Genomic DNA, 21,198 nt, shown 5'->3' with positions numbered 1-21,198 from the left:
ACGAGCTGTCTTGAAGGCGTTTCTCTTGGATTTTTCTTGCCTCAGTACAATCAGTAAATTTATTTGAAAAGCATGTAGGAATAACAAGGGTTAAACACAGCTATGCATCTCGCCTGTGATGTGAAAGTAATTTAAAGGAGTTGCTTTCCTTTATGGTGAGAAAACAAAATTGAATATGTCATTCCAAAAGGACAAGCCAGTGATAAAGACATGAGATGAAATGCATCCATTTAGGCTTTGTGAACAGAACCCTCATTTGCTTAAGCAGCTTGCTTGCCAGATACAATTTCCACATTTTACTAAGCATGACCTGCTTTAGTAGACTGAAAATTAGATAACTAGGGAGAAGACACTTTCTATTTGCAGGAGCAAGATCTCAAAGAATATGAAGAGGACTGTCAAGTGGGTGCCAGGAAGAATTGTCAGAAGCCAATGGGAATTTAACTGTGTACATCACTAAAAATCCTACAATTGCATAAAGTTAACAATAATGCTGCTTTTATGGTCCCTGTTATTACATAACTGTGGTCACATCCCTGCCAAAGAAACTGGAAATGAGAGCAGACATAGGTTGCATTTTTGATTGGAATAGTCTTCAGTTGACCATTTAACTACAACTGTTTGCCTAAGCAACCACAATTAAATAGTATTAGAGGGAAACAGTAGAGGGTGATAGTTTTAATGCTGAACAAATACTGATCAAAATGGAGGGGGTGAAAAGGCAATAGGTTTGAACTTTAGTGGAAGCAGCAGTGATTTCACTGCAGGTTTCAGATGTGCTGGTGCACTAGTGATTTAGTTTGCATTGGTGCCACTGAAAGAGTAGATTTTGATCTAGTTATGCCATTATTTATATAAAACTACAGGCATGTTGACTTTGCCCTGTAATAATGCAGTGTATTGGTGTCTTCATTGACAGACTTTCATAGATGCAAACTCTTAGCAGAAGAGGTGAGTATACTCAGCAAACGTGTTCTAGAAGGGAGTTCAGGAGATTTTAGCTTCATTACTGACCGATTTAATGACTTTAAGCTGGACTCTGGTACAAGACATAGCAGTTTAGAAGTTGAATGCTTAGCATGCATATATCCAGCCTTGGCAATGTCCACAGGCCAGGTATAAAACATATCTTCATGAGCATATACAGGTGTTCTGCCCAAGCAAGCGAGGCTTAAGCAGGCTAAGATCTGAAGCTATGTAACTGTATTAAAAGCTAAGCAATGACTACCAGCTTGTATCTAGAAATATCTGAGCTTTTTGAGCAAAGAATGGTCTGTTTATATCATCCTAAGGAGGAATTCAAACAGAATTTAAACCTACATGCTAATAAGGATTACCATACTGCTTAGCACAAACTCAGTGTGGAGGAAAGCAGAAATATCAGGGACTTGAGGAGAGTTTAATGCAAGAACTGCAGCAACCACTGACTTACAAGCCCAGTGGAGTTCACAGCCACTCTTAAGGCAGAACCTAAACTCTACTAACTTCCCAGTACAGGCACTAGCATTTCTTTTTATCTAGGACTGCCTTCTGTGCCTTTGCTTCCGTTTTTGTTCATTTGCCTGGTTCAATTTTCAGGTCACTGTGGAGCTGCCAGTATTTTACTCTCTGTTCATACTGCAGCTAACACAACAGGCTCCTTTGGGGCTTTCCAAGCCATCAGAGTCAATTTGATGATAATATACATGTGAGTAGTTTCACTGGCCTACTTTTGCTTAAATGTAAAAACTCTACTCACTGCCTTGCTAAAATCAAGACCTGTTTTCTTCACTTTAATTAAGTATTCAGTTCATCCTGATCTCACTATATTTTTGTGACAGAAGAGATACTCATCAAAAATTAATGCTGCATACTCTTACGGACACTCATAGTCATCTCAACTCTGTCCTCTGCTTTGCCTCATCCCTCTATACCCTTTTCCCCAATATTTCTTTTCAAACTCTGCATGTTGGTTTTTTTTGGCTTTTTGCTGTGTATGGGTAAGTGGAACAGTTGGAACAATTCTCTGCGATTCAGCATGTTGTAAAAGAAATAGTTTACTGGGTGATATTTTACACCTGGCTGCTGCTACTTGCATCTTCAGTTAGCATTCAGGTATAGTGTTAGAGGAATTGGCCTTGCTACCAAAGCAGGAGAGGGCTGGAAACTCTAGGTTTGATGTTGAGGTTTGAGACATGTTGATGTTGAACAAGTAGATCTGTGAAGGATTAAATTTAGAAATTGAAGAAGGGCTTATTGTCCATGTGTACTATAGGAAGTTGGATGAGGATCGTGGACTGCATATAATCTAAAGAAATCCCTTGAGAAAGAATCAGAAGACCTTGGATGCTTAAACAATGCTTAAAGGTAGCTGGATACTTCAGGGAAAAATTCATACAGTGGTCTCCTATGTAAAACAATTTCCTGTAAAAATGGTTTAAATAGCATGTAACTAGAATATACATAACATCACATATCTGTCAAGGGCCCCATTGCTGTAACAAATACACAGCTGATTTTTTGTGAAAAAATCAACCAACATGAAAGAACTCTGCCAAGGCTGTGGAGGACCTGGTGACATGCATGGTCTGAAATGGCTTCCCTGTTTGCACTTGGCCTGTTGCAAGACAGATGCCTCCTCCCAGACCAGGGATTCCTAGTCTTTCTAGGAGGGAGTTATCAGTGTCTGCCTGCTGGCTTCTTGACCCAGCCCTCCCTTTTGTCTCTAGATAGCTGTTGGCAGGGACAGTTATCTGGAAGAAGAGGTAGGAGCAGACTCTAGGTCTTTCCCTTCCATGCTGGGTACCCTAAGCAGCAGAGTCTTGACTCTGTGCCCTGGAGTGAGACAAGGGGACAGACTAAGCTCCAAAGATCTCCTAGCTGTAGTTTCCATAACGGGCTGCCACTGCTGCACAGCAGATGAAAGTACAGTGTAACAATCCCTAACATTGCTGTTGCTCTGGTTCCTCACATCCTTAGGCTGTGTGTGTGTGTATATATAAATTTATACATATACACATACACACGTGTGTATGAATTTTGCTGTTGCTTATGGCAAGTGCTTGCATGTCTGATACAGTCTGCATAGTTGTGATTGCAGATTTATTTTTGCTCAAACTGAATGAACAGATAACACTGCTGTCAACAAGAAAATCCTATTAAGGCAATGGAAGTAAGCAAGTTTAGCATTCTGCCTGCAATTTTATTTTTTTTTCCACGTGTGGGTGCATTTTTTTTCTCTATACTTGCTAAATTCGTATTCAGAAAATACTAAAAAAAAGTAGGTTTTTTGAAGAATCATGTTTAAATACATAGAGGGAAGAGTTCTTCTTGCCCAACCTGAAAAGACAGTAATTTTTCAAAACCTAATCATTGACCTGTGTACTGTTACTGTGATAGCAGAGAGAATGGCACGTGGATTGTTAACAGTGGAAGACCAGTGGTTAACTGGATTGACGCTTGGTTAATAAGTTAGAGAAATAGATGTGGATATCAGATGTTAGAACCACATCTCAGTCACTTTAAGGTGTTCTCAGAGAGTTTTAACTTGTGTTTATTGCACAGTCACAGCGCTGTCCATGCGGTATGAGTTTTCTTCAGTTGTCTAGTTTTTTAAAATTACAAACCAGTGTGTGGGATGATTTTTCAGACCTTCAGTTTCACTTCCTTTTCCAACAGGTGAATCTTTTCTTCCTGCTAAATATCGTTCGTGTTCTTATAACAAAGCTAAAAGACACGCACAAGGCAGAATCCAACCTGTACATGAAAGCAGTGAGAGCTACCCTGATCCTTGTCCCTCTGCTTGGTATTGAGTTTGTCCTGTTTCCATGGCGACCAGAAGGCCGGATTGCCGAGGAAGTGTATGACTATGTGATGCACATCCTTATGCATTATCAGGTAGGAAGCATTAAACAGGTTTTGCTTACTTGAGCTAGGTAGCAGCTGGCATGCGAAGCAAATAAAATAAATGATTGCGTTATTTTCATTTTTAAAGACATTCATGCAATATTATTATGAATAGCTTGAACTTTCTTATTCTTCTGAATTTTATTAAAAGGATAGAAACATCATGGTTAATAGTTGGCCCAAGACCTTTTAGTAGTGAATGTCTAGAAATAATTTACTAAGTTTAGATTCATACTGCACGTTTTTTTGCTACGTGTAGCTGAATTTTATCAGAAACCCATAATTCTCTCTAACCCTGTATGCATGTAAAAAAATCCTATATGCATGTGAAATAATGCAGAACCTTTATTTTTGTTTTACAGGGTCTGCTGGTGGCTACAATCTTCTGCTTCTTTAATGGAGAGGTAGAGTAATAACTTTTGATATAAATTTATAACACTTTTTATATATATTTGGTGTTTCACCAATTAAGGAGATGGTAATTTTATTTTCTAAATCTAAATTTGTCAAGTGAAAAATAAGTAAATAAGTATCTGGCTGCCAAGAGCAGAGCATGGGAAAGACAGTGCCATCATTTGTGGCATCATTAAATACTGTAGGACTGACTCTCTTTTGCTGAGCAATCTATATGCCTCTTGATTATATAAGGAATTGAAGACACTTGTCACTTCGATATAAATTCTCAATAAATATCATATAAAAGTGAAATCTAGTTCAGTATCCAGAAGGTATATTTGTCTATGTCAGAAGCTATTAGCCTGGAGAATCAGTGTATAGGTCTTTCTGCAGACCTATTAGAACATATTGCAAACATGCTGGTGTGCTCATGTTATGACAGCTCTTTAGAAGAATTTTAGGCTGAAGTTTGGAAAATTTTTCCCTCACAGATGAAAAATACAATTAAAAAAATCAAAGCTTATTGTGCTTGAGTCATAAATGTGCATTGAGTAAGAAGTGCACTTTTAAGTAACTATCATTAGTCGGTTCCAAGAACAAACTTCTTTATTCTTATGTTAAAGGACCGTGCCATATTTCCTATGGGTACTGATCCTGATGAAGCTAACAAGCACTGCTTTTATCTTGAATAGGTCAAGGTCTTGGAGTACACACAGTGACTTTCCTCTAGGAACTCTTGTCACTAAGGTGTAGAGAGAACAGGACTTCACAGTGTCAGAGGTCGAAATGGTAGAAAGGCTAAAAGATACATATACAAAATTGTTAATATGACTTTTGCTTGCAAAAAAACCCCAAACAACCCCAAAACAAGTAAACAGAAACCCTCCACCAGAAAAACTAGCTGGTTCTTTTTCAACACTTTTGGCAGAGGAACAGTTACAGTCGTACACTTATTCCTACCCGTCTGTTTGCATGATTTTTTTCTACAGTTGGAATAGTTGTAATATAAGGCTGTAAGCTGATGTGTGGGAGTAACCAGATGTTTTCTTGTCACTGAACCCTTTTCTTCTATCAGATGTTATAAAATCCTGTCAGTGTGCTAATATAATGTTATTGGACAGTAATACTTACTTAGAGGTAAATATTTGGCTCGTACTAGAATTGATGCATACAGATCACCTTTCCTTCTCTTCTTAAGTCCAATGCCGGCTGAATTGCAATGAAACTACCATGGGGTTGCACAGTTTATTTCCACCACCCTAAAATATATGATGCTCAGTGATTTTACAAAGGGGGCAGAAGGTAGGATTTCTCCCACTTTAGTGGGCATGGGGCAGTGGTTGTGACCTGATTTACCATAAAATAAATCTGGGTTCAAGTCCCTGCTTATATATTTGATTCAAAGCTGAACACATCATTAAGCATTCTGGATCCAATTTGATCACTTGACCGTATTCAGCATCAATATATATATATAAATTTCATACTTCAGAATGCCTTCTAAAAAAAGAAGTGTTTCCTTTGTCTAGGAAAGGATTCTGCGTTTGGTACATGAGCCTGCAGGCACACATGTATTCTGTTGCCATTATTGTCTCTTACTGTCATACCAATGCCTGAACAAAGCCTGCAACTGCAGCTTAGTGGCTGTTGCTTACCTGTCATAGCAACACCTCACTAGAAACCGTACAAGATGAGAGGTGTCAGACAGTGGTGTTAATCCTTTCTGCTCAAAGTCTACGGTTTAAAGGTGAATACTGACATTAGAATTGGTACTTTGAGTGACAGTGGGGTGTTAGCAATTAGAAATGTTAAAAGCATCTTAGCATTTCCCAACTGCTACCCTACCTTTTAATGTTTTTCTATACCAAATACCCTCCTCAACTGGTGCCTTTGCAGGCCACCTCTGGACAAAAAAATTAATAAAAGTGGTCTACTAGCAGAGAACTCTAGTGAAAGGAAACTAAGAAATGTAAGAAAAATGGCTGGTATGTCCTGCTGACATAGCCAAGGAACATCTCCAGACTGCTTGAGCAATATGGCCAGGGCTGATCTGTCAGATCCAGTTTTGACATGTACTGCAGCTGTTAGTCACAACCCTCTACAGGCAAGGGTGTATGTATAAGCTCTTCATCTTTACCTTCTATGGCAAGGCTTCCCTGAGGACACCCGAATTCTGCTTATGTCCCAGCATCCCACAAAGTTAGATGCTTCTTAGCTTCCTTACCGTATTTTCCAGGCTGAGAGTGGCATTTGAGTTGACACAGGCTGCAGTCACAGGAGACGTTTGTCTCAGATCTCTGATAAATCAGTAAAAAGATTCCTATTAAGCTATTAATAACAGTGATAATAATGACCTACATGATCCATGTAAGGTCTCTGGTGTTTGGGTTTTTTTTTCTTTCTTTCCAGTGGTCTACAGAAATGATGCAGTAAAGATGTGAGGGTGCTGAGGCACTGGCTCAAGTTGCCCAAAGAAGTGGTTAAATGCTCCATCCCTGGAGTTCAAGGCCAGGCTGGATAGAGCCTTCAGAGACATGGTCTAGTGTGAGGCATCCCTGCCCCTGGCAGGGGGTTTGGAACTAATCTTAAAGCTCTTTCCAACCCAAGCCATTCTATGATAGTCTCAGGTCCACAGGATTATACAATACATTTATTGATAGGCAAGGCTGATGGGTTTTTGTCTCTTGTTGTCAGCTACTGTTTAATTTGTTAGCCCTTTAATTTGTGCTTGTATTAAACATCAATTAACTAGTTTGTTAAAGGGCTGATTGGAAGGAGCCTTTCATGAAAATTCCCCAAAAAGAGCTCTTGCTAGCTAATAAGGTGAGAAAGTGACAATTGTCCAGCTGGAACTAGTGTTTCTCTTAATGACTAAGACACTTCTATTTATTACATTATTTTCTCTCATCAAATGCATAGCTTAATATCCTTCCTTAGCTACTGTCTTAGTTCTATCTCAGAACTAAGTGCTACCCCTCCTGAGCTGAATTTACAGCTTTGTGCAACTGCTCAAAGCTGAGGAAAAAGTGATAAAAAAAGTTGAGGTTTTCACTTCACGGGTAGACATGCATATTGTTAGAAAGAGTATAATCAGTGGTGAAAATCAGTTGTGCCATGGAGTTTTCTCATCATATTCTAGAAATGATTGATTGGACAATTCAGAGAAGACTGAAAAACTAATAGTAAATGAAAGGATGTAACAGTCTATAGGAACAGACATGTAGCAGGACAGAGGTGAAATACTGATTCAGCAGTAACAGAGAGGATTTGGGAAGAATGCCAGAAATCCATAGCTTAGTTAGAAATGCACCATGAGGGGCACTGACTCGGGCACAAAGGAAATGGTTGCCCATACAGGAGACACTATTTATGGCAATCTGTCACTGTCTGGAGAGCAAGCTAAACAGACTGTTTTCTCCCTAGAAGTAGCCCAAAGGCACTTGTCTGGCAGGGATACTGATGGTTTTCTTGAGCTATGGGACCCTTTAGGACTGGTTTACAAATATTAGTAACAATTTAAAAGGTAAACAAGTGTTACAGAAGCAGCCAGGAGGAAGTGTGGTAGAGGACCTTAGTAGAAGGCTTGCTTGCAGCTTGGCAACTCTAGTTTATTTCCCCGTTCTGCCAGTAGACTTCTGTGACCTTGGTTAAACCATGAAGTTGCAGTTGCTCATATTATCCCATCTCAAGCCTGTCCTGTCTAATGTGACAGTTGCTCAGTATGTAATTTTTTGCATGTTTGTCTACAAGAAGACCTTGATCTTCTTGAGGTAATTGACTGTGGAAAGGAGAACAAATGGAACATAGCTTAGTGGTATGCACAGATTGCATGATATAAAAATAAAAAATAATAATATAATAATATAATTATAAAAACAAATTCCAAGCTTCCTTCTGGGAAAGTAGGAAATTTTGAATATGGCTTTTCTCTTGGCTTTATGAGTGATTAGAGGGAATGGATTGAATCTGTGTGGAGATTTAAGGGTCTGTATTTCTATGCAATGTAAATTAATTAATCGAAAGTGTCCTGTGATGAAACAAGAATTCTCCATTTAGACTTGGAAGAAACACAGAATTTTGATATGAAGAGAGGTAAAAATAAATACTTAGCAGTATTAAGGTACTTGATTTCAGTGTTCATAGATTTGTGTTTAGATGTTCTGAGTGGATTGGAATGGTTTTATGAATGGTAGAAGAGCATCTCCTTTGCCCTAAAATACTAATTTCTTATGTTATTTCTTCCCTTATGCCTTCATATTTTCTTTGTGAGGATTTTTGCGGAAGATGAAGATCTTCTTTAAACAGAGGATTCTGATACCACACTGCAGGAAGTCTAAAAATTACATCAGATTTCTTCTATTTATTTTTCATAATTAAAGCCAGAGTAAAATTAGACAAAGGAAGCCATTGTGTTAGGGAAATGTAAAGCAAGCACAAAAGAAACCCTGAAGGCACAGGGGAAAATCCTAAAAATACTTATCCTCGACATCAACATTTAATTGAGGGAATCACTGTTCACTGTTTAGTTCTTTTGTATGTAACAAACTGAAATGAAGATCATGCTTGGGAATGAGGCCTGTGAGTGTAGGGTGCACTGCTAGATAAATGTGAATGCCAGTGTCCCCCAGCAGTTCCTGAAAGTCAGCACCTTGCCAGTCAGTGCAGGAATACTTTGTGTGCAGACTTGGGTGGAGAGGAAATTAAACATGCATGATCTGTGGGCAGTTTTTTAACATTAAAACAAAACCCTCTGGAAAAAGCAACATGATAGCTATTGCCATTATCATTCCCCATGTGGCACCTTCAGAGAGTGACCAATTCCCTGTGAATTCCGTGAATGTGAGACTTGATCAATCCCCTATGCATTAGAGACATGTAAGCCTAAGGCCTTCAGCTATTTTATCAGCTTTATTTTTAACCCTGGTAGAAATAATGGAGTCTGGGAAATTGTCCTGCTATTAATTTGATTAAGGTATGGGCAGAAATAAAGGAAGGCCAGAACTAGAGCAAATGTGAATTATGGTTTATTGCGAGTATAAATATTTACAGCTGCTGAGGATTTAGTCTTTTGAATTAAAAGTGCTTAGAAGTAACCTTTTTCACCTGTAAATCTGAGTTGTCCACGCCAGAATTTAGTCCACAGAGGAGAAAGTAACTGTGTTGCTGCTGCTTATCCTGTAATCCGTGCTTTTCCTGAGCAACTACTACACTCCCATTGTAAAATGCAATTATTTCATACTAGATTTGCTAAAGAATGTCTACTTAAATTGTAAATCTTTCAGAATATGTCATGCGACAGATCACATGTAGGTACCCCTGTTTTCCAGGATTACTCAGCTTTACTACCTAATTTGCTTAGACACATTTATTATGCCCCCATGCATCAAAGAGTGAAGTCCAGTGCTATCTTTCCAAGTGTTTCATATGCCTTTCTTTTTGGTTTCTGGCACAGGTCCAAGCTGTTTTGAGAAGACACTGGAATCAGTACAAAATCCAGTTTGAGCACAGTTTTAGCCACTCGGATGCCATGCGCACAGCTTCCTATACCGTATCATCGGTCAGCGATGTTCAAGGCTACAGCTACAATCACGACTGCACTAGTGAACATTTAAATGGGAAGGGCTACCATGACATGGAGAGTGTTGTTTTAAAAACTGAAAAAATGTATGGTTGACTGCCAAAGGCTTGGCCTATGCCACTGTGCTTACCCTCCTGAACTCCCAAGTTTGATTTAATGACTTCATGGCCAGAAGATTTTACCTAACCTGGGATATGTTATTCCCCTGAATGATGCAAACTAAACTAACATGTTTTTCATATGAATGTATATGTATGCATATATACGTATCTTTGGTTTTCTGTGTATCTTTATAGTATGGACATCTGTACATATGTATATCTATATATGTATGTGCATTTATATGAAGATACAAACTTTGCCTCTTCAGTTTCTACTGTGTAGACAAAGTTGGCAATTTTTTGTACAACAGGAATCAATGAAGGCTTTTTTTTTTTCTTGGAAGTTTGTACAAGACTCTGTTGTGTCGATGCCCCTTCACTTGTCTATAGAATCTTGGAATGTAAATACCATACTGTATTGTCTTAATTCAGCCTAAAACACAACAAAAGAAAATGGTTACAGAAGGTGCAATAACAACAATAGATTGTCTAGGTTAATTTTGTGTCCAGCATTTGACTGTCAAAAAGCCCAAGAGATAGTCTGAGATAACAGATTCAGACATTGACCATTTGGTTTGGTCAACAATACTGAAGGTTTGATTTGGCCAGTTTCTTTTTTCCACTATTTTAAATCAAGCATAGATACACCAGTGTAAATTTGAGATTTTACTTACCTCTGTAATATTACTAATGTAGTATTTCACAGCATGCTTTGAGCAGTTTTATTTAAACTACTTTTGCATATACAGGACTGTGTCCTTCTCGAGTTTATGGAAATTTCTTATTGACTTTAAGACAGACAAGGTCAAGGAGGCATTACTGACAGAAAGGAACATAGTAACCTGAATAAGTGCAAATCCTTACAGGCACTAACACATAACTGAAGCTGATGGAACTTCACTCTGTGTGTAAGAAATTTACTCAACTGGGAAACACTCATGTATATAATTTGTTCTAGTCATGTTGTTGTTTTATTTTTAAGTGTTTCCCTGGCGATATGCTTGATAACGTATTCTTTCATTGTTGGGGCAAAGTTTTGATCAATTTTTTGGCGGTTTTTCGTCTGGGAAGAAAGCCTGAAAGACTGAATGCAGTGCAAATGTCATATGACCTTTAAAGCCAGTGTATGAAATTCAGGCTAATCAAGCAACCTAATGACAGTAATGATCATTATTTGGAAAACCCAATATAAAGTTTGTCTTACAAGGGTTCAAAACATTATGGGTTGATAATATTATTTGGAATGCTTGATTCTGAATCTCTTAGTAGCTTTGAACAGTACTTACAAGTTTTTTGTTGGTTCTCATGGGGAATAAAGATCACACTGAAAATGAGGTTGTCAGGAAAGACTTGAGAAAATGTATCTTTATAGTGATCTATGTTTTTGTAAATCTTTGTTTTAAAGAAATTGTAGTTTTTTTTAAGTGAAATGACGAAAATGCTCAAGAATGAGGGCATGATGTGAGCTTAGAAAAGTCTTACTGAAAATCAATAAGGTAGAAAAAGGTTTTATTAGTTTATTTTGCAGATAAATCTACTTCAAGTGGGGAAAAACCAAAATGAAGTAGAAGAAAAGTAGTGCTGGAGTTGACAGACAATTATGCTAAGTAATGTATATCTATCTGGTGCATGTAAGCCAGTCAAAAGAATGAAAGACAGTTCTTTCTGACACCACTTCAGTTTTAAATACCTACTTGTGTATATGAACAACTTGACTTTCACATTTAATCATTTTTGTCAGTAGCCGTTCTGTAAGTTTCATTAGCATCTAGTTATTTTGCTGTCACAGTGTTCATTAGTTTGTAAATTCATATCGCTTCAAATGCTTTGTATTGAGAAGGAAGACATTAGGACGAAGCAGTAAGATCATGCCACTTGCACCTTTCTGTAGTTTTTTGTGGTTCTTATGTCTGGAGCTTGAATCTAAAATTTTATTAATGATTTAGTTTCATAATACAGAATCTCAGCTAGGATGCATGGATCAAGATTTCTGTTCTTCTGCAGGGCTGTTGATTGATGAGAATCATTTGAAAATCGGTAGGATTCTGTACTTAAGAATAGTGTGAAATATGGCAGTCAGATGTCACAATCTCTTAAATTGTAAGAATACAGTAACAGGATCTGCTACAATGTGATAAGAAATTACTTACAACTGTGCTTGCTGATCTATGTAGTGTTACTTAAGATCTGTGCAGTGTTCTGGAAATATTAGTGGTGTTGCAAATCCCTGCTCTGGTAGAGCAGCTCTATACTGGGGGACTAGATCATCAACTGGTATAGACCTGTCTTGAGTTCCATTTTCAAAATCAGTGGGTACCAGCTGAGGATCAAAGCCCAGGCAGACATCTGTCCATTTAAAAGTGCTTTGAAGTATTTTATGTCATCTTATCAGGAAATTATTTCATGGTATCTCGTGGGTTGTTATAATGTATGCAACACTTTATAGAGCGTGATACAATATTAGTTTTTGAATTAAGCTTCCTTCTCAGCTAGTCCAAATTTAATAGCCTATAATTTTTTTTCATATGATGCAACGTACTAGTTGGTAATTGCTCCCTGTCCTCTGTTAGAGAAACTTGTAATGGTAATTTAGGAGGGAAAATTGTTCTCCTACAGAAATCGTCCTACTTCTAGCTGGACAGTTCCAGCATGCTTCTGTACATGCCTGCACTTTGGAAATTAAGGACACGTACAGCTGGATGTGCGAGACAATGTAGCTGTGGAGGGTTACATGGCATAGAAGAGCTGTATTTTCCCCCTTCTCAGGAGGTTAGCTAATCTATTTCCTGTTTTGCATTGGAAAACATAAATTCCCTATTTTGCCTTCCTACCTCACCTTTTCCAGTTCCTACACAATCAAGAGAAGGGTCTGCTTAAAATATTTCTCTGTCATCATAAATTAAAATCAAATCCTTATGCTGATTTCACTTTCCTTATTTTCTACTTTAAAAAATGTTGTAGTCCTTATCTGTGTGCTCTGGGATGGATATAGACTTTTTTGTTGGGCCTGTGAGATTTCTTTGAACATGTATTATTTGCTTTTTGGGGTTTTGTTTTGTTTCGGGTTTTCTTTTGTTATTGCTTAGTGAGGATTTATTGCATCAGTCTACAGGGGCTACAGAAATACTTGTCTTTGGTCTCTTATCTCTAATACCAACATGTAAGCTTTCTATGAGAGGGAATGTCTATTTTTAATGCTACTGTCTTCAGTTAATAAAATGCTCCACTGAGGATCTGCTGTTTGATTTTTAATGTTAGCATTTATGCTATGTGATGATCTACTAGAGTATTTGGCTGTTGAAATGCTGCAACATGTACTCCTTTTCATGTCCTAAAACATTTGGGCTGGAAACCAACCAACATTCAAGTATCGTGCTATGTAAATAAGATTAATAGAAGCTACAGCATCGTATTTATTGCTTACACTAAGAATGACATTGAAAAAATATGAAGTTATTTTTTGGTTGTGCTTCGTTTTCATTTTGTTCATATGAATCATGCATTTTAATTGCTGAACGAAGTAGTATTATGTTTGTGATCAATAAAATATTACTACAGTTACTCAGATCTCTTGTGTTCTAATATGGAAATAACAAAGCTGATCTAAACTAGGTTTTCACAGATGTCTTAGCTGTGTATTAATGAAATATTAACCCAGGCAGAAAGTCATTACATGGAGTTATTAACAATTATTCCATTTTTAAGTGTTTGTTTATTTAATAGTTACATTTTAAATGCATAGTAGAATGTTGCATTTCTGGAGGATGCTTGCATAGATATATTCAAAGTCTTCATATTTCTAGTTCTCGTCACCTGAATCTGCCTTTTAATAAAAATTTATTATTAAGAAATTTTCTGTGCCATCATGAGCTGGCAGCAGAGTAGAGCCTAAAGTAAACATATCTCTCTTCTTTGTTCCATCAGTCTAGGTGGAGGTCCTTTCAACATGGCATTCAACCAGGTCTCAACCAAACAGACTTGCCTGTGCAAAAGCTGGTTTGTTCTGTAAGACCTACAAGAACAAAGGCAATAGAAAAATGAGTGAGGTGTCCCTGTTTGCCCCTCCCTCTCCACCCTGAAGTGATGGTGTCTGCACAAAAACTGTGAATGACAGGTATGGTTTAGATCTGTAGAACTGGGCCTGCTCTTTGAATGCTGAAGCGTATCTGATCTTAGATGTCTACCAGCATGTAATTGCATAAATCACTTTAGTATGTATTACATACCAAAACAGCAAATAAGTGCTAGTAAGTAGATTTAAAAATAAATACTGCAGTGTAAAGCTTTTCAATTCTTTATATGTAGTAGCAGGAATCTATATACCTCATTGTCCATGTGAAAAAGCTAGAAAGATGGATTAAATGGTTTAACCAGTGATAAAGTTGGGACGTAGTCGGTATCCAACTGGTGGATTAAAGCTGTGCTTAGGAGGGCACAGAAATGAAAGAAGCCAAGTACTCACACCAAGGATTCAATAAGTGAGTTTTTTGGGGGCCTTTTTTTTTTTTTTTTTATGTTTGCACTCACAGCTGTAACCACAACAGAAGACAGCACAGCAAGAGTTAACTTCACAGTTTAGAAGGGAGGGTATGTACAAACCAGATAATGGCAACAAACATGTTTAAAAAAAAAAAAAGCTCAATATGGAAACTGAATTAGAGAAGATTGTGTCATACTTGATGGCTTGGCTTTCGCGAGTGAAGATTTGGGAAGGGCTTTAACCATGCCTTACTACAAGCACGATGACCAAGGGCATGTGGGATATCCAAATCTGGTTGGAGAAAAAGGCTGCTTAGGCAATCAGGAAGTGTCCGACCATGATGGTCAACTCCTGAGCTAACTTGAGCTAGCCATGCGCTGGTCTGCCCACATGCAACATTGGATCTGCAGCTTCCCTTAGTTGTTTAGCCTAGCTCTGGTTTAATTTCTTGGCAAGAACAGTAATTTTTTATATTTTTTTCTTAAAAAAAAAAGTTGCTTCTGTTTGCTTTAAGTGAGACAAAATCTTTTTGAGGTTGGGGATGTCAGGAAAGGATGTGTGGGTAGTGGTTGAGGGTGGAGAAGGAAGAAAACATTGTCTTGGAGCTTTAAAACTACTTCACTCTGAAATCTCAGTTCAGCCAAGGTATATAAGCAATTCTGAGCTAAAGAAATGCACTCAAGAAAAGCAGAAAATAAGTGCCTAAATAAGCCAAGCAATATTAGAAGACACAGGGATCTAATACTGGGTCTTAATAACTACTGTATATATAATACCCATATTTAAAAGTGTGCTAATGTCCAGTCAACAAATGCACAATCTCCCTACTCCCATTCCTGACTTTCAAGCAGGAGACTGTAGCTTCAGGTTATTGTGCCTATCTAGGACTGAAAGTCAGTGTAAATGGTTACAGATTCTACTAGTACTAATTTATATCTATTACTTCAGCTAAAAATATGGCTGTTTTCTACCTGTACATACTAATACCAATCACTGCTTCTTGGTGATACAGATTCTGTGTAGCTGCATATGCAGAGTTCAAATTGTTACTTACATAAAAGTATAAAATAATTGTTAAATGATACAGAGAAAAAGTAAAGCCAATTCCCCAAATCCAGATGTTAGTGCCTCCAACATTTTGCCCTTATGCCCAGCAGGAGAAAAATTAACATAAATTATATCCAAAGTAGCATTTGCTATTCAAGTATATGCATCTAAAAGCATGTGAACACAGTATTTTGACCCTGACAGAAAAATAAACCACAGCATCCTAACCTCCATAGGTAAGAGTAAACAGTGACTCTTAGAATTTATATATAATTTTAATAAAGGAAGTGCTTTTACAGCACAAGTAGCCTTGTAATATTTAGACATGACAAAAAATATGCTTGAAAATGAAGCAAAGTTCAAACAAATAGAAAAACCCAACCCATTTCACATCACCTACTGCCACAAATACTATTCTGCTCTGCAAGGTACAAAGATTACGTCTTTTGAAAATATTTCAAGTGCTCTATTTATATATCATGCATGGTCTCATCATGGCAGTCACCACAGAAGTAAAAGTTTTAATCCAAAGGTTTAACTTTTTACAGTTACCTGAATCTGATTCTCAAAAAAAAAAAAAAAACACCAGCAAACAAAGTACAAAATTCACTTTGAACTAGTGGACCAATTACATGCTCGAGTGAGTCATTCCTGTTGTTAACACTAAGCCTGCAAACTGATCTACTGCACATTGAAGAAAAAACAAAGTTACAGAATTAAAATTGAATTTGTCTTCATAGTAGTGTTGGGGTTCAGCGTGGGCTGTATGCATTGAGTCTTCATTGCTTTTGAGAAAGGACAAGCTGAACCTAAATGCCAAACTCTTCATCATATCATATTTTTTGGCACAACAATTTGTGGTCAAACCCATATTTGAAAATAGAATAGGCAAGTGGAGGATGGCGGAAAGCAGGTGGATGTGCTGACACACACGTTAAATGGTCTACAGGTATGTGGCTGCTGCAGCCTGCTCTGAAGATTATGTAGAGCTAAAGGGCTACGTACTATACTTGCCAGAAGCACTGAGTATGGAGTTTAGGAACACTTTAGGAACAGTGTGATAATTCTTATTTATATTGAAATAAAACACAATGCATTTAATACACAAGCAAACATAGAGCTGGACACAAAATAACTTTTATCAAATCTCACAAAGAAACCTGAGCGAGGTCTCGTTTACATATGCTGCTTTTACAAATAATCATCAATGAACAAAGCAAAAGTTTTTCCTTGTCACTTCATTTTCATACACTGTGAACATTGTCTTTTCAGAGTCTGTCTTTAAACTGTACCCAGAGCTGACAACCCTCTGTTTATAATTGTGGTTATTATCTATCACCCCACAGCTGTATATTTTTAGTAACTGCCTAAATGAAGAACGTAGATTCATCCATATGGAGTTCATGCTTCATTTGAGACAAATGACATATAGGACTGCTTTTTAAATTAAACTCAGATTTATGACTTTAAAATAAATGCACACACTAAACTGTAAAGCTATTTACAACTACAACTCCTAATGACTATTTAAAAGTTTTCTTCTCCTCAACAAACTTTACCACTTTCTAAATGAAAACTGTTAACAATGGGAAAGTATCTTCTGACCAGTGCTAACTCACATAAAGCTTAATACGTTGGTTTAGGTGAATTTAACAGAATATAAATACAGAAAAATCAAAGCCTCTAATGCATGCTGTCTGAAAAAGTACTCACACATTATTGTTAATTCCTGATCTAAGACAGTCAAGCTTTTCTGGAAATTCAGGCTGCATAATCAGTGGCAATCCAAAAAGAGGCCACAAAGGAAGAAGTGGTGAACACTGGTGCTGGCATCCCTGGTGCTATCTGGCTAAAGCAAGTTTTAACGTTAACTGCAGTCACCTGGGATGCAGGCAACCTAAACTGAGATTTTGATTCTGCAGGAGCTCAAATGGACCAAGAATTCAAACCTCCCACTTGTAAGTGTCAGATATTGATATTCCCTCCTTACTAACCCAGAAGAGCATGTTCTTTTACGCAGAGAAATGGTTTGGAGTCACCAGTGCTCCTATGGCCAAAGTCTGGGGCAGAGATTAGTAATGAATCCTCAATATTTGCTGTAGACAGCAAACATTTACATGAGAACTGCACAAATTATGAAAGTAGAAAATAAGCTTAACACAAGAATGTATTTGCCTAGTTCCTTATCTTGAGATTTGGAAATGAAATCTGACAAATGTGTGCCTGTAACAGTGAAAGTGCTTCTGAAGGTCCTCTGTGCCTTCGAGAGGTACTGCTGTTATGCTGGTGTAATGAATGTCAGTCAGGTCGATTTCTTCTGAAGAACGGTAGTCTCAGTCTTGCTCCATGTTGTGACAGTTGACTGTACATACACTAGCGTTTCATATAAATATATATGAAAGCAAAATATCGAATTAGTAGGGAACAACACTCTTGTTACAAGAGTATGTTGCAAGAAGTATATTGCACTGAACAGAAATACCTATCAGTTTTCTTATTCTAAACACGATTATAAACATGATGGTAAAAACATTTCTAGGTATATTGAATTTGAAGTAAAGGAAAGAAGATGAACTATTTTGTGCCTATTCTTCTAAATGTGTTACAGAAAAGTTTACAATCGGAGTATTTTTACTGTTCATACCACATACCTGTAGACTTATACATTAGACATTTGATAATGACTTTGTCCCTTAGGTTCCACTGGATGTAAGAGCTCATCAGTGAAGAGACAGGAACACAAATAATCACATTTTACTTAGTTAACCTTGAATATGATCCAAATTTCTGCATTTACAGAGGGCTCAAAAGCAGATTTGGCTAAGTTTCCCAGACGGATCTGTGGCCATATATTCCACAGAACGGTGCCCATAGCCCAGTTTGTTTCTGTTACGCACAAGGGACTCCCATCTTGTGCTTCCTAATGGATTCCACAAACTGTCTTCAAGCACTGCCCACTTCCATCTCATTTCAGGTTGACGATGACAATAGGAGTTTCCTTCTTCAAGGGTCACTTCCAATATTCTGCAGGCAGATAGTCACCATGGATGCTTGAGAATCTGCAACAAAAGGAAAATTCAAGATTACTTGACAAATCATATTGAAGTTGTATTACTATTCTGTGTACTGTAATACAGTACAGTGCTCTCATATAAAAAGTATCTCAGGTGAACATAACTGTAATACACTTTAACCAAGTGATGCAATGGACTACTGACAAGAATTTACAAAGTTAAATTATCAATTCCTTCAAAATCGTCATAGTAAATACCTGTGGTAAAGTTAACTCAGTTTCAGATATTTCAAGTTTTGGAGTCTAACCCACACTGTGCTTTCCAGTTCAGGTCTGTATTTACTACAAGGTATAGAAAACGCTTCCCTTTCTTTTTGACAATGGAAAATTATAGTAGTTATTTCTTTATTTAAAGCTGCTCACCTCTTTTTTACTTATGTTTCCCCACAGGGACTGATTTACAGCAGTCAGGAGTGCTGTAAATAGTCTTCTCTATCCAAAATTAAAAAGCTAATCAGAATGATCTGTAATTGAAATCTAAAAAATTCTTAACGAAGAAAGTTGAATAAGGAAGCTTTCGGGGAGATAAGAAACATATCAATAACAAAAATGAAAATACGTTAGCACCAGAAATCTGGAAATGTGGGGTTTTTTGCAGGCAATAGAAGCAGTACATACAGTTATGATATTTCCTTATATAACAGAAAGTGGTTTTAGAGTCATGTAACGTGCTGGGTTTTTTATAAATAAGAGCACTTGAGGGGCTAGAAATCCCTTCTTATGTGAGTTCTAGCAAAAATATTTTAAGTTTTATACCTTACTCTCTTCCCCACCACCTCAGACCTCAGTATTTCCCTAGCATTGACATGATTGCTTCTATTCTTCCAAATAAAATTATCCCCTCATTTCTTAGTATTCACCAAAGACCAGCACCCAGTGGACATCCACATCTCTGCAAGATAGTTGTACCAGCTATCTCCAAGGGTCTCAGGAACTGGAGGCAATACTGCTCCAGCCTGGCATTTTTTTTCCCAACCCTGCCAGCTGCACCAGGACCCCAAGAGTCTGCAGTAGGCCGGTCACTAGTATTCAATGGCCTTCTGATTCAGCTGATGTACGCTTGGCACAGGAATGAAGGAAGAGAAGCCTCAGTCTTTAACTCACACCCATTTCCTCAGTAAAGTTCTTCTGGCACTGGAGAATAAATGGCACTGCGCCTTCCTGCAAGGAAGAATGCACTAAGCTGTTTTTCTGGCTGTACTGTCCTTGCTGTGCCATGGAATCTCTGGCCTTCTCCTCAATCACTCCTTGTTTATGTCTTTTCAATACTGCTGAAACAACTGAAGGGAGAAGGAATCCCCATCAGTTTCTACATGCAGTAGGAGCTGCAAGTTGAAAGCCAGACAAATCTAAGAATTGATCATATTTCTAATCCTGCAGAAGCATACAATAAGCAAAGCATGGATGGTACAAACACTCTGCAAGCTAGTGGCAATACTACAAATGCACAAAGACAATACTAACATGGAAAGCCTATAGAGTGATGGTGTTAAAAATTAAAACCAAAAAAGATATTTACACAAATATGAACTGTTAATGATTTAATAACTCAAAAAAAATCTCTGTTCTATCCCTGAAAAATAATTGTACTTTAAAATAAAGAAAAATTACATATTCTTTACAGTCTCTGCTGACTTTCCAGGCACATGCATGCTGGTGAGAGGAAAAATTAAAATGGAGCCTGAGAGTTTTACCATCAGTGTGCATGACCCATATGCTTAAGAGAAACAATAGTGTAGCAACTTTACATGTTCTTCTTTATCCCCATTTCCTTCCTTAACGCCTTCAGCCCCTTCTTTTACTCACAACATAATATTATCTGGCTTTCACTTCGGTGATTCAACATGTTGAACTCCTTAGCTGTCCAGCCTGGTTCCCAACAGTGCCAAGATAAAGAAATCATTCCTATTTCTGTTAAAGCAGTATTTATTGTTGAAGGTATTTAGTGTAGCATTCAAATACTATCTCCTATTTCTCGACTAGATAAGAAAGGTCCCACAGACTTCAGTAAAGCAGTTTAAATAAGATGTCTAGACCAACCTAACTGTCTGGAAGTGAGCACGATCTTTTTAAAGGTTGAAATTACCTGCTTTTTTTAAGAATGTCTCCTCTGGTTGCAGCTGAAAACAATATATTACCATAATGAAAATGACTAGTCTAGCAATGGCTCACTCTGAACTGTAACTTAGTTCAGAATGAACAGGGGTTTGTATTAAATACATGTGGATGTGCATCATTAAGTAAAATTTAAAAAAAATAGATAATCAAGTTTGCCCTGCTTCCTACCACCTAACCCTTGAAGTTGTATTGCCCTCACATTCACAGGTAAGCAGCATCCATAGAGTCTACCTATGTATCACCTTTTTGGTATGTTCCATTCACCTTCTTAACAACCATTATGAGACCATATCAACTAATGCATTCAACTGCATTTGACCAGCTGACCCTCCAAGCCTTGGCGTTCATCATAACTTTCCTATCTTTGTTTGAAGTTCTATACATTTCTTTCTTTCAAAGTATTTATTTGAAGTAGCCTCTGAACATTTAGCATGCGATAAATGAAACTGGCAATATGCCCTCTAATAGAGGGCATAATAGTTGTTTGTGCATACTGATGGACAGGCTATGTGTCTAGCGA

General features: G+C 37.5%; 1 protein-coding gene across 3 annotated transcripts in view; it reads left to right on the top strand.

Moving 5' to 3' along the window:
- The window catches only part of CALCRL (calcitonin receptor like receptor), a 71,739-nt gene extending 58,218 nt beyond the window's left edge, over positions 1 to 13,521 (top strand). For all 3 annotated transcript variants that reach the window (XM_062635061.1, XM_062635060.1, XM_062635059.1), the window contains exons 11-13: positions 3,658 to 3,876; positions 4,248 to 4,289; positions 9,734 to 13,521. In XM_062635061.1, the coding sequence (XP_062491045.1) occupies positions 3,658 to 3,876; positions 4,248 to 4,289; positions 9,734 to 9,955 (483 nt within the window). In that variant the 3' untranslated portion in view covers positions 9,956 to 13,521. The remainder of the gene's footprint in view (positions 1 to 3,657; positions 3,877 to 4,247; positions 4,290 to 9,733) is intronic.
- Positions 13,522 to 21,198: the final 7,677 nt, after the last annotated feature.

The sequence above is a fragment of the Pezoporus occidentalis genome, unplaced genomic scaffold (assembly GCF_034315485.1).
Source record: "Pezoporus occidentalis ecotype Australia unplaced genomic scaffold, CSIRO_AGI_Poc_V1 ctg448, whole genome shotgun sequence".
NCBI lineage: Eukaryota > Metazoa > Chordata > Aves > Psittaciformes > Psittacidae > Pezoporus > Pezoporus occidentalis.
This window is presented reverse-complemented; position numbering and strand designations above follow the sequence as displayed.